A 16,890-nucleotide genomic window follows, 5' to 3' on the forward strand; every position below is an offset into this window, starting at 1 on the left:
ATCTTTCATACCACAATACCTTTCCAAAATAATGAGGGAACTTGTGTTGATCTTCAATGACATGAGCAAACCCTCCTTGAAGGCCAAAGTCCACTGAAAAGTACGGTAATCCTTTAGGAACCTATATGCACAAAAAATGTATTTTCAGATGTTTATCAGACTGTAGACATTCAACGAACCTCCCCACAACTTACCGAGTTTGAAAGTGGTTTTACAGTTGATAGCATTACATTTAGCTTTAAAGCATTTCTCACACCAACTGTGTGTAGTATAATAATGCTGCACAGTTGCAGTAAAACAAACAGGTAAGTCTGAGGAAGACTTGACTACATCATCAGGGACAAAACATGGACAGAACAGATCATGCCAAAATCCAACCCAAAAGGGAATTTTTGCATTGTCTACTTAGAGTGTATTTTGGACAAGAATACATTCTTAATGCTGAAGATTTTCCCCTTCATAATTCATGACACTCAGAGGAAAAACAAAACAAACAAACAAAAGGTTCTCTGTCAAAATTGTATTTAAAGAAAATTTGTTCAGATTTGTAAAAGATCTGACAAGAAATCTATGTTGCATGCAACTTTTACCTGCCTGTCTCTTACATTAAAAGAAAAACAAACAAACAGGAGAAACAAAAGAAACACTCCAAGAACTCCTGGAAATACTAAACCCACTCCAGTAAGGATGCCAAAATTCTAAGTCAGCATTTTCTCTGCTTTCACACTAGGTTCCAGTGGATTTTAAAGTTTTCCTACAAAACGTCATTCAAATTACGTAATGTAGCGTAAGTATTCATTTTAACATTCCACATCTTAAAACAAGGAATGTATGTCTTGCATGTTGCCCCCATTTTCCCTGAATCATATTTTATAGTCTGCACAAGAGCATACACATCTCTTGTTTTTCTGTAGTCTTGCAGCTTATTTTTAGCTAAAAGCAAACACATGGCTTTTTAGCAAGCTCTTAAAACTTCACTTGAGTTGTCAATAATAAAGCATAAAAATGTTTCCACTGCTCTGTTGATTTATGGATTTTGCCTCGAGTTCTACAAAACTTAACAGATTGGACAATCCCAGCCCCACTAAATCCCAATAGGGATTTAGCCACTGACTCTAGTAGTGCCAGGACTTCATTTAAGTGCAGAGCTTGCTTTGCACTGTTGATTAGATACACATGGTACGCAGAGACAGACAAAATGTGACTAAAGCAGGTGAGAAAAACAAATACACTGCTCAGCACACCATCTGCATAAACACAGGCAGGATAAAGTTAATACGCCACTGTAGGATCCTTCTTAGATTGTACACTGTTAAATACAGTTTTCTAAAGCACTGTATCTCCAAAATGACACACAATGTCAATAATCAAGGTAAAGAACTGAAAAACAGCCAGAGAGTTGAAAACAAACACCCACTGAAAACTAAACCCACCAACTGCAACACACCTTCTTGTAGGAAGATGTGTCAGTAAGATCACTAGTCAAAAGCCTTCATCACAACCTAGTTCACAAAATATGCAGAAGGAACTTCCCCAACTATCAGTCAAAAGACACTTAAAAAAAAAATTATAACATTTATATAAAAGCATTATTTAATTTCCTTAGTCTACTTCTATTACACAATCAGTAATTATTTAGGTTCTTCCGCGCCAAAATTAATACACAATCCTAAAGTCTCTGTTTGAAGAGTGTTTTCAGTGGACATCCTATGCTATCCCAATTACACGAGATAGGTAAATTCACAAAAACATCTCAATTTTTAGTGAAATAAGCCCCATCATCCAGGCCATTAATGAAGATATTAAACAGTACTGGCCCCAGGATGAAGCCCTGGGGGACACCACGAGTGACTGGCCTCCAGCTACACTTCATGCCACTGATTACAACCCTCTAAGTCCAGTCGTTTAGACAGTTTTCAATCCACCTCACTGCCCACTTCTCTAGCCTGCACTTCATCAGCTTGTCTATAAAGATGTTAGCGGAGACAGTATCAAAAGACTTACTGAAGTCAAGATAGACAACATCCACTGCTCTCCTCTCATCCACTAAGCCAGTCATCTCATCACAGAAGGCTATCGTCTTGGTTAGGCACCATTTCCCCTCAGAAATCCATGCTGACTACTCCTGATCACCTTCCTGTCCTTCACATGCCTGCAAATGGTATCCAGGATTAGTTCCTCCATCACCTTCCCACGGATCAAGGTGAGCCTGAGCGGCCCGTAGTTTCCTACATCCTCCTTCCTGCCCTTCCTAAAGATAGGAGCAACACTTCCTCTTTTCCAGGCCTCGGGAACCTATCCCAGTTGCCATGGCCTTTCAAGGATAATCAAGATTGGCCTCACAATGTCATCTGCCAGCTCCCTCAGCACTCACAGATGCATCCCATCATGGCCCATGCACTTGTGCATGTCCAGTTTGTTTAAAAGTGGTCCCTAACCTGATCCTCCTCTCCTAAGTCCTCCTTTCTCCAGACCTTCCCTCTGGTCTCAGAGGCCTCAGATTCCCAAAGGCCAGTCTTACCAGAAAAGACTGAGGTGAAGAAGGCATTCAGTCTTTTCTGTGTCCTTTGTCACCAGGGCCCCTGCCCCATTCAGCAGCAGGCCCACACTTCCCCTAGCCTTTCTCTTGCTGCTTAAGTACTTGGGAGAAGCCTTTCTTGTTGTCTTTCACATCCCTCATCAGATTCAACTCCAGATGTGCTTTGGCTCTCCTCACCCCATCCCTGCGTGCTCAGACATCATCTCTATATTCCTCCCATGTCACCTGTCTCTACTTCTGCCTCTTGTACACCTCTTTGTTATGTTTGAGTTTTGTCAGGAACTCCTTGTTCATCCACGCAGACCTTTGTTTGATTTTCTGCTTCTTGGGATGGACCATTCTTAAGCTTGGAGGAAGAGATCCATGAATATCAACCAGCTCTCGTGGACCCTCTTTTCTCCAGAAGCATAGCCCACCAGAATCTGTTAAGCAGGTCCCTGAACAGCCCCAAGTCTGATCTCCTGAAGTCCAGGGGTGCGATTCTGCTTTTGACCCTGCTCCCTCCTCTCACAATCCTCCTGAACTCCTCCACCTCATGGTCACTGTAGCCAACACTGCTTCTGACTGTCACATCCCTAACCAGTCCTTCCTTGTTTGTAAGCATGGGGTCCAGCAGAGCATCTCTCCTCTTCAGCTCCTCAACCATCTGTGTTAGGAAGTTGTCACTGATGCACTCCAGAAACCTCCTGGCTTGCTGGTGGCCTGCTGTGTCATCCTCCAGCAGATACCAGGATGGTTAAAGTTATCCATGAAGATCAGGGCCTGCAAACCTCATCCAGTCGTCTCATGAAAGCCTCATCGACTTTTTCCTGATCAGGCAGTCTGCAGCAGACAGCTACCACAATATCACCAATATTGGTCTGCCCACTAGTCCTGACCCACAAGCTCTCAGCTCGTCCCCCACCTGTCCCTAGGCAGAGCTCCATGCATTTCTGCTGCTCTCTCACATAAATGGTAATTCCTTCTCCTCACTTTCCCAGCTCATCCTTCCCAAAGAGTCTATATCTATCCATTGCAGCACTCCAATCATGTGAACTATCCCACCATGTCCCAGCGATCCCATTGAGAACGTAGCCCAGCAACTGCACGCAGACCTCTAATTCCACCTATTTGTTCCCCATCTTGCATGTGTTAAGTGTACAGGTATTTCAGAGAGGCGCCAGTCATGCTGATTTCGCAGAAAAAGCATGAGAGCTTACCCCATCATACTGTCCTCTCAGCACTTCTTTATTTTTGTGCATATGCTTGAGGTCTCTTGCCCATATCACCCCGCACACTTTGCTTGCCAACACAATTCACCGCATCCTCACTTGATTGTGGGTTGTCATCTCTCTCCCTCATCATTTAGAAGTTCTTCTGAACATTTATCAGGGAGAACTTTGGAAAACATACTGAGCATGCATCAATTGGTTCAAGCAAAAGATTTTTAGCAAAATGTAGAAACTTTTCAGCAAACCCATTTAGGGAAAAATCTGCATTATGCAGTTGGATTCTTACTATAATCCTTCATGCCAAGGAAGTGCAGTTACTGAGGTTTTCACCGAAAATTCTAACAGGAAACAGGTTGCCATATGCTGAAAAGGACTACTCCCCTTTTAGACAGACTAAAATTCCATGGGTGGAGAGTCTTTCATAGACAAAGAATTAAAAAAACAAAAAACAACCCAGACAAACCTGAAGAATATTCAAGAATTCAACCAGGGCACAACATGAAAAAAAAATTGTATGACCTTCAATACAAGCTGATATGCAGAAGCAGGTGCCAAAAGTATTACGCAAGTTAATGGCCAAACCTTGCAATAAAAATGAATCACCTAAATAAACGGGAACAGAATTGTTTCTCTGAACCCAGCTTCTCACCCCTGCACATATCACAGAATCACAGAATCGCTGAGGTTGGAAGGGACCTCTGGAGATCATCTAGTCCAACTCCCCTGCTCAAGCAGGGTCACCTAGAGCACATTGCACAGGATTGCATCCAGGCGCGTTTTGAATATCTCCAGAGAAGGAGACTCCACAGCCTCTCTGGGCAACCTGGTCCAGTGCTCTGTCACCCTCACAGTGAAGAAGTTTTTCCTCATGTTCAGATGGAATTGTCTGTGTTTCAGTTTGTGCCCATTGCCTCGCGTCCTGTCACTGGGCACCACTGAAAAGAGTCTGGTCCCATCCTCTCGACACCCTCCCTTAAGATACTTGTACACATTGATAAGATCTCCTCTCAGCCTTCTCTTCTCCAAGCTAAACAGGCCCAGCTCTCTCAGCCTTTCCTCATAAGAGAGATGCTCCAGTCCCCTAATCATCTTTGTAGCCCTTCGCTGGACTTGCTCCAGTAGTGCCATATCCCTCTTGTACTGGGGAGCCAAGAACTGGACGCAGTACTCCAGATGTGGCCTCACCAGGGCTGAGGAGAGGGGGAGAATCACCTCCCTCGACCTGCTGGCAACACTCTTCCTCATGCACCCCAGGATACCATTGGCCTTCTTGGCCACAAGGGCACATTGCTGCCTCATGCTTAACTTGGTGTCCACCAGCACTCCCAGGTCCTTCTCTGAAGAGCTGCTTTCCAGCAGGTCAACCCCCAACCTGTCCTGGTGCTTGGGGTTATTCCTCCCCAGGTGCAGGACCCTGCACTTGCCTTTGTTGAACTTCAGGAGGTTCCTCTCCGCCCACCTCTCCAGCCTGTCCAGGTCTCTCTGAATGGCAGCACAGCCCTCTGGGGTATCAGCCACTCCTCCCAGTTTGGTATTGTCAGCAAACTTGCTGAGTGTGCACTCTGTCCCCTCATCCAGGTCATTGATGAAGAAGTTGAACAAGACTGGACCCAGTCCTGACCCCTGGGGGACACCGCTAGCTACAGGCCTCCAACTAGACTCTGCACTGCTGATCACAACCCTCTGAGCTCTGCCATTCAGCCAGTTCTCAATCCACATCACTGTCCACTCATCCAGCCCATACTTCCTGAGCTTGTCTATGAGGATGTTATGGGAGACAGTGTCAAAAGCCTTGCTGAAGTCAAGGCAGACAACATCCACTGCTCTCCCCTCATCTACCCAGCCAGTCATTCCATCAGAGAAGGCTATGAGGTTGGTTAGGCATGATTTCCCCTTGGTGAAGCCATGCTGACTACTCCTTATATATATACATACACACTTACTGAGTTTGTCTAAGAAATTGTTCTTACTATGGATTAATATATTTTTGGTGCTTACAGAGCATAATCCATGTCTGATATTAAATTAGAAGACAAGAACAGTATATTCTTTTTGGCTCTAGACAACAGTTAAAGCAGAAAGGGTAGAGTCTTAAGGAAACAAACTGAAAACAACAACTCCAAGCCAATGGCTCAGTAAGAGCAGGAGTGACAACCCTGGCCACCTTCTGCCTGACCCTCTTGAGTCCTAGTGGCAAAAAAACGTAAGCATGTAGCAGTCCTGGCAATCAACAAAGCACGAAAAGGATCCAGGACTTTCAACGCAGCACGAGGTAAGATATTTACTGTTTTTTTCTGTCAAAGAAATCTAGATAGATAACCCTACTCCCTGTGGATGCTACATATTACTCAGTTCTTGATTTCTCAGTCATGATCTAGCAAAAAAAGTTCTACTCACATTACCTGCTAAAGCATCCAGCTGACTAGGGAGATGAATAGGAAAGATCTCTGGTGGCAGATTCACTACTGCCACAACTGATTGTCGTAACAGGGATGATCTTGCTTGTCCTTACCTATCTGTTGGTGTAGCTGTCAAACTGACAGTCATCATTTGAACTGAATGATTATGGAATGTAGCAGTAAACATGGTCCTCTAAGTTTGAACATAGTTATAATGTTAAATAAACTCATTAAGGTTTCTAATCTCTCTCTTTTTTTTTTCTTTTTTTTTTTTAAGGTTCACCAGCACATGTAAAAATTCTTCTCTCTTCTTCACAGGAGTTTGGGGAAGTTCAGGTTTTAGAAAATTTCTGAAGTCAACAGGATGAGCAAAAGGAATAGAAAGGCTTCTGACATTTCCTCAGAATGACAGAATCCAATAGCTAAAAAGCAGGACTATGAAAGTGAAAGGTGAGGCAAACTTCACAGTATAGCATGGTATGTGGTAGGATATACTGATCAATAGAGATCCATAAGTCTCTCCTGGGCTTCTTTTGAGTAAGGATCTGAATTCATGAGACACAAAAACCTTGTAATATAATAGTTGAGTGAACACCTGACTTTTTTTTCCTCATTTATAACATTTAATAAAAGGAAAGTTTGTGGAATAGAAAATGTTCCCTACATATCCTGCTGAGGACTAATCCAGTGACACAAATTCAACATAAAGCACAAGTCCAGAAGTCATAAGGCCAAAAAATAACCTGCGTTTCAAATACTGACTTCCCTCAGCACAGAGGTAATGCTAACAAACACAGACAGCAGAGGAGAATTCAGCCTTCTTTAATGCTTGTCCAACTTCACGCTTTGCTTGAACTGAGCTACAGTATGTCAGGTTGACACAGTATACTTAAAGCTAGTGTTGATGGGAGTGTTAGCAATGACATTGATGCAAGTTTCCAAAGTTGGGGTGCCACGGTTGCTACAGTCAGGACGCTTGGCACCAAAATAAGCCATTTTTACTATCTTAACATGGTGCTCACAAACTGCTAAGTCATCCTCACTTCAGAATTCCTACAGGAAATGATTCAGACCATGGAAACTCATTGAAAAGGGAAGAACGAGGAAATTTTTTTCCATGCAATTTCCATAAAATCTACCTTCTATTTTTCTCCCAGAATATGTTTTCCCTGAAGATCTCTTGTCAAGCTGGAGTCTCAGACGATGGACTATGGAACACATTCTGATTTTAGTAAAGCATTTCTGGATAATGGTGAGTGCTGGCTGGGAATTCAAAACTAGGCACTCAGAACAGTCCAGGAAGCATCTGCAACAATGTTTCAGTGATCTTTCCTAAAGAAGGTGCACTTGTATATTTGCCAGGGGCGCAAAAATTCCCCAAAGTAAAACTATCAGTCCCAGTCACGCTCTGCTTGAACATAGAGACACTCATTCCTACACAACTCTTATAAATCTCTTGTCAGAAAGAGAGTCCCAAGAGACTAATGACCAAGCAGTGAGCTGTCCTAGCCAAAGCTCTATCTGCCCCCTGTACAAGACAATTCCACAACTTATTTTTGTCCACTTGGCATCTAGAACTGCAGCCATGCTCTAAATTCTTCTTTCAGCTCCCATTCTTACGGTACCTGGTCCTTGTTATTTTTGTCTGCCATAGTGTTGGTTCCCCTTTCTTATCCCTCCAGTTTCTCACCTGGCTTGGCCCTGGTTCTGGTTCCTAATCCTGATTTTTGATCTCACCTGCTTAGACTCGATCACTAAGGTTCTGCCTCTGGACACCATTGTCCCTCTTTTTGCATACAATGAGCCCATTAGATGACGTGCCAGACATGTCTGCTCCTCATCCCAGACACCACGATCTCATAAAACAACTCTCTGATATGCCAGCCCTCAGCTCAGCCTCTATACTGTATTCTAATCTTTTCCTGAAGACTGCGGGCATTTCTCACTTCTTTTATATTAACCTCTAACCACACTTTCGTATCTCTCAAGCAGAACAGTCTTGGCTCAGTCTAAGTCCTAACATCCTGTTATCTTGGGTTCTCCCTCCACCCTTAACTCCAGCCCAGCCATGTGTACTCCAGTTATGACCTCTGACAAGCAGTCCCTGGCCACTCACTCAAATACCATTTTCTTCCACTCCTCAGTTTCTATTCATGCTTTAGCCCTCCCTTTGGTAACTTTTCTCATAGCCGTAGCAAAAGAGCTGTGCCCTGAGCACTGGGGTCTAACTTAGCTTTTCCAGGATTTCTTGCCCATTATCTGTCTCTTTGCATACAACTTCCTTGACAGGCAACCCATCAGACACAAATGATGGCACAACATTCCTCAAAACTGAAAAATACCTTCACTACCTCAGTTATGCTAAGAGTTTAGTTAGGAAATAAAACACCAAATCTACATTTCCATAATGAGTGAATATATAGTATCATAAACCTCTAAAGGTAATGGCATCAGCACGACATTGTTGAAATACAAACACAGAATTGCAGTAACTTTTGACTAGAGGAAAGGTATCTTTATTAAAAGAAAAAATACTCTTGGATGCATGCATTCAGTTAGGCATAGCAAAGCTAACAAATAAAGCAGAGTACCCTACGGAACAAAAACAGATACACATGCAAGACCATGAGAATTGATGACAGAAATGAAAATAACATTAAAATAACACAACTGTGTAACAATTTACACTTAGATACACTTCAGTCATTTAAAGGGGTATCTTGACTTAGTCTGAAAACTGGCTTGCCTTCAAATGGGTATATAAAACAATCACAGAAATGTATGGCTAAGAATAATCTTAAAGAAACCAAATACTCTGATGCCCTGCCATGAGATGAGATCAATTATACTTCATTCATCCGTGAGCAAGGTTGTTTTTCTCTGTTCTGAAACACCAATAAGCAAAAGAAATTCAAAACATAACCAGTCTGTTTTCTGGTTACATACACCTTAAAGTTGAAAGCCTTCCCTAAGTCTTTGCTACAAATTAATTGAATTCCTTCTTGTCTGCACCTAAAGGCCCTAGTGAACAACTGAGCAGTATCTTATTTAAAGCAATCTTTTAAATACTGAAAATTATCATCACATCCCTTTTCAGTCTTTTCCTTCCTAGGCTGCACAAATCCTAAACCTATTCCTAATCTATGCTCTCCTCTTCTGTACATATCTTAAAATGTAGTGTTGAAAAAAATGGACCTGAAATATTCCAGCTGAGGCCTCACTAGTATGAACAGGGTGGCCCATAACTGACTACAATTACATTTATATGACATTCCTGCTTATATGGCAGAATAGTTTGCCTTTTTGTTAAAGCACCATTGTTCATTTAGTTTGAGTCATCACAATATACAAAACCTCTCATACTATCCAGTCACCAACCCCTTTACTCCTTTGCATTTAATTTCTCCCTCTTTGACATAGCATTCTTCACTTATTATTAAAATGCATCTCCTCCTCTCTCCCCTAAACCAGTATTTTTATTGCAAATATATTTACTAAAAGACATTTTCATAAATTAAGTATTAGTACTACCTAGTAATAAATTACACATGACTTAAAGTCTATATACCATGCATTTTACTCAAATATTAAAACGATGGAACAATCTTTAAACCTAACAATCCCAGCACTGTTCTTTTAGTAGCTCTGTATACAAAGATGTTTCAGTTTAGTATCCAGGAGACAGAGTACTGCTCCCTTGTTTTAGAAAAAAGATTTACATTACTATTCATATCTTCTCTTCGTAAACTTAGCAACACAGAAGACTATTCTAGGTCAATGCAGAAGTTATATGATACTTTTCCAGCAAAGTAATTTACAAACCTTTGATCTATCTTAATTCTTAAAATTAATCAAGAAAATTATGCTGGTACATGTCCTCAAAATGCCAGCTTTGTTCTCAACCAATGCTTGCAGCTCAGCCCATCTGCTGTTGAAATAAATGGGAATCTTTTCATTGACGCCTATTAGGAGTTCACTCAGACTCTTAATTCTCATCATGTCTATGCCATCTCCTGGTCAGCTAATCTAATTGTGTTCCCTTTCTTCTCTCTTTGAAACAGTTAATAACTGAAAAAGATGAGAAGAATTTGCAGAGAAATTCAGTGTTCAATATACATTTTATTACTTACAGATTTCCGAACATCTTTTGAAGAAAGATCAACTAACTTCTTGTTCATGGACCACTCTTCATCAGATTCCATTATAGCTTTCTGCAAAATTATTTTATTTAAATGTGAAAATAGCCCTTCACACAGCAAGTAAAGAGTGAACTAACTTTTCGATGTAATAAAGTGAATTATAAGAAATATTTTGCACTGCAAATACCAATTAATTCTTAACAAAGTAACCTTATTTCCAGAACTTACTTACATTATAGAGGCATTGTATTATAAACTCACTTAATTCTGTTTCTCTTTTTTTCTGAAATTTAACTTTTGCTTGACACAAATTATCTCTAACAAGAAACTTTCAAATTATTAAAGACTGAAGTCATACAAAACCCTTTATTAATTCATTGCACCATACTAGCTCCTCCCTCCCCCCCTTTTTCTTTTTTTTTTTTTTTTTAACTAAGAGGAAAATTGTGCTCAGCTGATTGTGCTCAAAGACTTCTCAAGCTATCTCTATATCCTCCACAGTATGGAAGTAGGTATAGTGAGGTATAGTGCAGGTACCTTTTAAATTTTATTTGCTGTGTACTTTAATGGTGGAAGCTTCTGAATGAAAGTTTTATGCAAATGACATTACATTAAATTTTGTACTTCATCTTTCTTTTACAGAAAATACAAGATTTACTAGCACTTGAAGCACATTCAACAGTGAATGAAATCAACCAAGTGGACAATTTTGAATGTGGTAAAAGTTACTGCATTGCTGTTTGTCAGACTGACTGTTCCACTTCATCAAAAACAAATCAAAATGATTTATTTCCAGAAAACAAAAATGAGTTTAAGGAACAAATAAAATAAGTTAATTATAAATATGATGTATGTGTGCACACAGCCAAATTTACCCTACAAAAGGTGTGTGTGGGGGGGGGGTTTCCGATCCTATATCATTAAAAGGCAAATCATGATCCAATCTCTGAAAAGTTTAATGGCCGTACATACTTTCTCAGTTCTGTGCAGAAGAATCAATGAGCCTTTCCTTATAGGGTCAGTGGAAAGAGAATAGAAAAGCTATTAAAGAGAGATCTATCATGCTGCTAATGTTAATCAGAGACCCAAGACACAAGTAGAGTTTGGGCATTCTGAAACAAAACGGGGATGAAACAGAGCAGCTTAGCTGGTACACTGTGGCATGAAATAAGGAAGCAATATTGTGTTAACTCCTGCCCAGCTGGGCTGTCCAATGCTACAGGAGTTGTGTGTTGGGTACGTTTGACTTTACTGGGGAGACAGCTATTTCTCAAGATAACATGTTGGTATTTATTAGAACAGTTGACACTATTTCCTAATTTTATGCTTGCTAAGGCCCATGTATGGAGTTTTAAATTTATGCTGAAGGACGTAAGTGAGGAGTACTGCAAATCCTTACAGCTCTTGAAGAAAAAGAAGCATAGTTTCTTGAAGTATTTGTCAATGCAATCAGACTCAAGACAACTGCACAGTGACATACAGCTCTTCCACTGACTACTTCAAAAACAGAATTACCTCATCACAGGACTTGTTTCAAGATCAAGGAATACTTCTTCATGGAGAAAAAAAGAATCTATTTTTTTTCAAAAATAGTACCTGAATATTAAAAAGTTTTCCATAAAAAGATGGATTATGATAAAGCCAAATATTAAGACAAAACATTTTCATATACCTTAAAATAGATTGGAGCCATATCTCCTACTTCTCTTGGAAGAGGAATGCATTCATATACCATGTGATACCGTTTCTTCATACTCATGTTTGTTTCTAGGAAGACACAGTCCAGTTCCTTCGCTTCAAACATCTTCACCAAAGCCTTTCTGAACATCTGTTTAAAGAAAAAGGTATCATTTGAATTTGCTTCTGAAAGTTTTCAGACTTGTTTTATACTATATTCATAATAAAATGGATAACAACAACAATCATACTAGAAACATCCTATATTTCAACAGTTTAATGTGAATGACATTTCCCCATGATATAAACATAGGAAGTCTAGAAAACTATTGTGAAATACACACCAATTAGTACACCAATGCACGCAGCATGGGGAACAAACAGGAAGAACTAGAGATCTGTGTGCGGTCGCAGGGCCATGATCTCATTGCCATTACAGAGACATGGTGGGATAGTTCGCATGACTGGAGTGCTGTCATGGATGGCTACATGCTTTTTAGGAAAGACAGGCCAGGAAAGTGAGGTGGTGGAGTTGCTCTTTATGTGAGAGAGCACCTGGAATGTATTGAGCTGTGCCTAGGGGTGGATGAAGAGCGAGTCAAGAGCTTATGGGTAAGGATTAAAGGGCAGGCTAGCATGGGTGACACTGTTGTGGGTGTTTACTACAGGCCACCTGATCAGGAAGAGGAAGTTGATGAGGCCTTCTACAGACAGCTGGAAGTAGCCTCACAATCCCAGGCCCTGGTTCTCATGGGGGACTTCAACCACCCCGATATCTGCTGGAAAGACAACACAGCTAGGCACAAACAGAGCATTGGTGACAACTTCTTGACACAGGTGGTGGAGGAGCCAACAAGGAGAGGTGTGCTGCTGGACCTCGTACTAACAAACAAAGAAGGACTGGTGGAAGATGTGAAGGTTGGGGGCTGCCTTGGCTGCAGTGACCATGAGATGGTGGAGTTCAGGATCCTGCGAGGAGGCAGCAGGGCACCAAGTAGGATCGCAGCCCTGGACTTGAGGAGAGCAAACTTTGGCCTCTTCAGGGACCTACTTGGAGGAATCCCATGGGTTAGGGCCCTAGGAGGAAGGGGCGTTCAAGAGAGCTGGTTAATATTCAAACATCACTTCCTCCAGGCTCAAGAGCGGTGCATCCCTATGAGTAGGAAGTCAAGCAAAGGAGGCAGGAGACCTGCATGGATGAGCAAGGAGCTCCTGGCAAAACTCAACCAGAAGAAGGAAGTCTACAGAAAGTGGAAAGGGGGACAGGCCACTTGGGAGGAATATAGGAACGTTGTCAGAGTATGCAGGGATGCAACGAGGAAGGCTAAGGCCCGTTTGGAATTAAATCTGGCGAGAGATGTCAAGGACAGCAAGAAGGGCTTCTTCAAATACGTCAGTAGCAAGAGGAAGACTAGGGAAAATGTGGGGCCTTTGCTGGATGGGGTGGGTGCCCTGGTGACAAAGGATGCAGAGAAGGCAGAGTTACTGAATGCCTTCTTTGCTTCAGTCTTTACTGCTCAGGCCAGCCCTCAAGAATCCCAGACCCTGGAGGCAAGAAAGAAAGCCTGGAGAAAGGAAGACTTTCCCTTGGTCGAGGAGGATCGGGTTAGAGATCATTTAAGCAAACTTGACACCCACAAATCCATGGGCCCTGATGGGATGCACCCACGAGTGCTGAGCGAGCTGGCGGATGTCATTGCTAAGCCACTCTCCATCATCTTTGAAAGGTCATGGAGGACAGGAGAGGTGCCTGAAGGCTGGAAGAAGGCTAATGTCACCCCAGTCTTCAAAAAGGGCAAGAAGGAGGACCCAGGGAACTACAGGCCAGTCAGCCTCACCTCTATCCCTGGAAAAATGATGGAGCAGCTCATCCTGGAGGCCATCTCCAAGCATGTGGAGGAAAAGAAGGTTATGAGGAGTAGTCAGCATGGCTTCACCAAGGGGAAATCATGCCTAACCAATCTGATAGCCTTCTCTGATGGAATGACTGGCTGGGTAGATGAGGGGAGAGCAGTGGATGTTGTCTACCTTGACTTCAGCAAGGCTTTTGACACTGTCTCCCATAACATCCTCATAGACAAGCTCAGGAAGTATGGGCTGGATGAGTGGACAGTGATGTGGATTGAGAACTGGCTGAATGGCAGAGCTCAGAGAGTTGTGATCAGCAGTGCAGAGTCTAGTTGGAGGCCTGTAGCTAGCGGTGTCCCCCAGGGGTCAGGACTGGGTCCAGTCTTGTTCAACTTCTTCATCAATGACCTGGATGAGGGGACAGAGTGCACACTCAGCAAGTTTGCTGACAATACCAAACTGGGAGGAGTGGCTGATACCCCAGAGGGCTGTGCTGCCATTCAGAGAGACCTGGACAGGCTGGAGAGGTGGGCAGAGAGGAACCTCCTGAAGTTCAACAAAGGCAAGTGCAGGGTCCTGCACCTGGGGAGGAATAACCCCAAGCACCAGGACAGGTTGGGGGTTGACCTGCTGGAAAGCAGCTCTGCGGAGAAGGACCTGGGAGTGCTGGTGGACACCAAGTTAAGCATGAGGCAGCAATGTGCCCTTGTGGCCAAGAAGGCCAATGGTATCCTGGGGTGCATGAGGAAGAGTGTTGCCAGCAGGTCGAGGGAGGTGATTCTCCCCCTCTCCTCAGCCCTGGTGAGGCCACATCTGGAGTACTGCGTCCAGTTCTGGGCTCCCCAGTACAAGAGGGATGTGGCACTACTGGAGCAAGTCCAGCGAAAGTCTACAAAGATGATTAGGGGACTGGAACATCTCTCTTATGAGGAAAGGCTGAGAGAGCTGGGCCTGTTTAGCTTGGAGAAGAGAAGGCTGAGAGGAGATCTTATCAATGTGTACAAGGATCTTAAGGGAGGGTGTCTAGAGGATGGGACCAGACTCTTTTCAGTGGTGCCCAGTGACAGGATGCGAGGCAACGGGCACAAACTGAAACACAGACAACTCCATCTGAACATGAGGAAAAACTTCTTCACTGTGAGGGTGACAGAGCACTGGACCAGGTTGCCCAGAGAGGCTGTGGAGTCTCCTTCTCTGGAGATATTCAAAAGCTGTCTGGACACAATCCTGTGCAATGTGCTCTAGGTGACCCTGCTTGAGCAGGGGAGTTGGACTAGATGATCTCCAGAGGTCCCTTCCAACCTCAGCGATTCTGTGATTCTGTGATTATAATTAACCATACAGACTCATTTTGAATAAATACCACATCTTTTCTACAGCTGAAATTAAAACTATGTTGAACTTCGTAACTGTGATGTTCCATAAAACTACATGGCTTTAGCAGGAGGTCACAAGCTTACAATTTCTGAGAAGTTAATGTCTGGGCTTGTATTGACTCCAAATACCATTATCCTTCCTCTATTCCTTCCAATTACACAATTTATCAAAAAATGACATTTCCATCAGGCATGCTTGACCTTTAAGGCATGTATTAACCTTGCCTAAAAGAAAGCCATGGCTCTAAGTATCATCTTCGCTATACAGAAGGTAACCAAATGCAATACTGTAATGTATCTGGCCTCAGCGTATGCTTAACAGTTCCCCTTCATGGGATAGTGGCACTGCACTTAAAAGTATATTCGTAATTCTACTAGCCATTGGTTTCAGGGTCCTGCATGTTCCCAACAGGTTCCGTGACCTCTTCTCCCTGCCAGGGCTCTGGAAGGGAGAGGAGCTGGGAGAGCAGGGCCTGGTCCGCAGGGCCTGGCCGCCTGCCCCCAGGAGCTGTGCACAAGTCCCAGCCCTCAGCCCCGGCCCTTGCCTGAGCTATGTTGCAGGGATGCTCGCGCCCAGCCGTTAACTGGCTGATCCCGACCCCGACTTGTTGACTTGACCCTGGACCAGCCTCGTCACTGCAGACTTGTCTGGCAACCCCTGAGCTGTGGCTGACCCTGGCAACCATTGCGGGACCTGGTCTGCTCACCCTGCCTGGGCGCTGTGGGGCTGCACCCCTGGGGTGAGGTGATTTCCCCTGCCTGCCTTGCTGTCACCCTTCATTCCTGGAACATCTGCCCTAGGGAGCATCCTGCTTTTGCTGCTCCCCTACTCCTGGCAGCTGGCATTAGCAACTAAGAGATGGAAGAGCATCACTCTCTAGCTCACAATGCAAATGCTGAACCAGATTTTCAAACACAGCAGATGATTCCAGAGACACATTCAGAGACTCATTCTGAAAGGCACAGAAGATCTGATTTTGTGACAGGATGAATGTTTCCGAAAGTGTCTCAAATTAAGATCTTGAAAAGTGCTTTTCTAAAATGAAGACCCTTATTAGAAGATTATACCTGCTCCCTATAGCATTTCCATACTGTAAACCTAGAAATCACTGGTACTGTATGAGTCTCATAGCGCATAGGTTCCGTAGGTCTATGAGACATCACTCACTGGTTATACTTTTTCCATTGATTTTTCTTTTCCATTATTGTCAAGCAAACATACTCGGAAGTACACACAACAGAAATAAAAGGCTAATCCCATCTAAAAGTTTAAAGTTTCCAATCTTAATGCAAATGGAAAGCTGATGAATAAAACAAGCAAAACAGAGCTATTCATAGATGTATCAGCAGGTACTAAAGTAAAGGAGGTGGAAAACAAACCACCATTTTTTTCAGTGCAACAGGACCAGGAATTGAACTCTCTTCTTCCCATCCTTTTGTCATCTTGCATAATGTAAATCAAACCAAAGGTTTAAAGAAGCTTGGCCAAACCGTACATTTTAACTAAGTATTTAAGCCCTCCAAAGCAGGCCCTTGAGTCCTGAATCCATCCTCACAAACAAGCTGCCCTTGCTGTGGCAAGATGACACTACTTGTTACTTGCTGTGGCAAGATAACCCCAACCCCAAAACAGCCAATGAACTGTAGCTAGGAAATATTGCCCAGTAAATACATCACTGTACCATGACTGATATGGGACTT

The 16,890-nt window shown here is 42.9% G+C and overlaps 1 protein-coding gene across 9 annotated transcripts in view; it reads right to left on the reverse strand.

The window, feature by feature from the left end:
* CWF19L2 (CWF19 like cell cycle control factor 2) overlaps positions 1-16,890 on the reverse strand; it is a 120,704-nt gene that overhangs the window by 16,263 nt on the left and 87,551 nt on the right. For 4 of the 9 annotated variants that reach the window (XM_067289901.1, XM_067289915.1, XM_067289895.1 and 1 more), the window contains 3 exons: positions 11,961-12,116; positions 10,280-10,360; positions 12-121 (listed from right to left, as the gene is read on the reverse strand). In XM_067289901.1, the coding sequence (XP_067146002.1) occupies positions 12-121; positions 10,280-10,360; positions 11,961-12,116 (347 nt within the window). Of the gene's footprint in view, positions 1-11; positions 122-8,649; positions 9,035-9,971; positions 10,218-10,279; positions 10,361-11,960; positions 12,117-16,890 lie in introns of those variants that run through there. The other 5 variants (XM_067289913.1, XM_067289909.1, XM_067289907.1 and 2 more) reach the window with 3 other exon arrangements.

This window comes from Apteryx mantelli, chromosome 1 (assembly GCF_036417845.1).
Source record: "Apteryx mantelli isolate bAptMan1 chromosome 1, bAptMan1.hap1, whole genome shotgun sequence".
NCBI lineage: Eukaryota > Metazoa > Chordata > Aves > Apterygiformes > Apterygidae > Apteryx > Apteryx mantelli.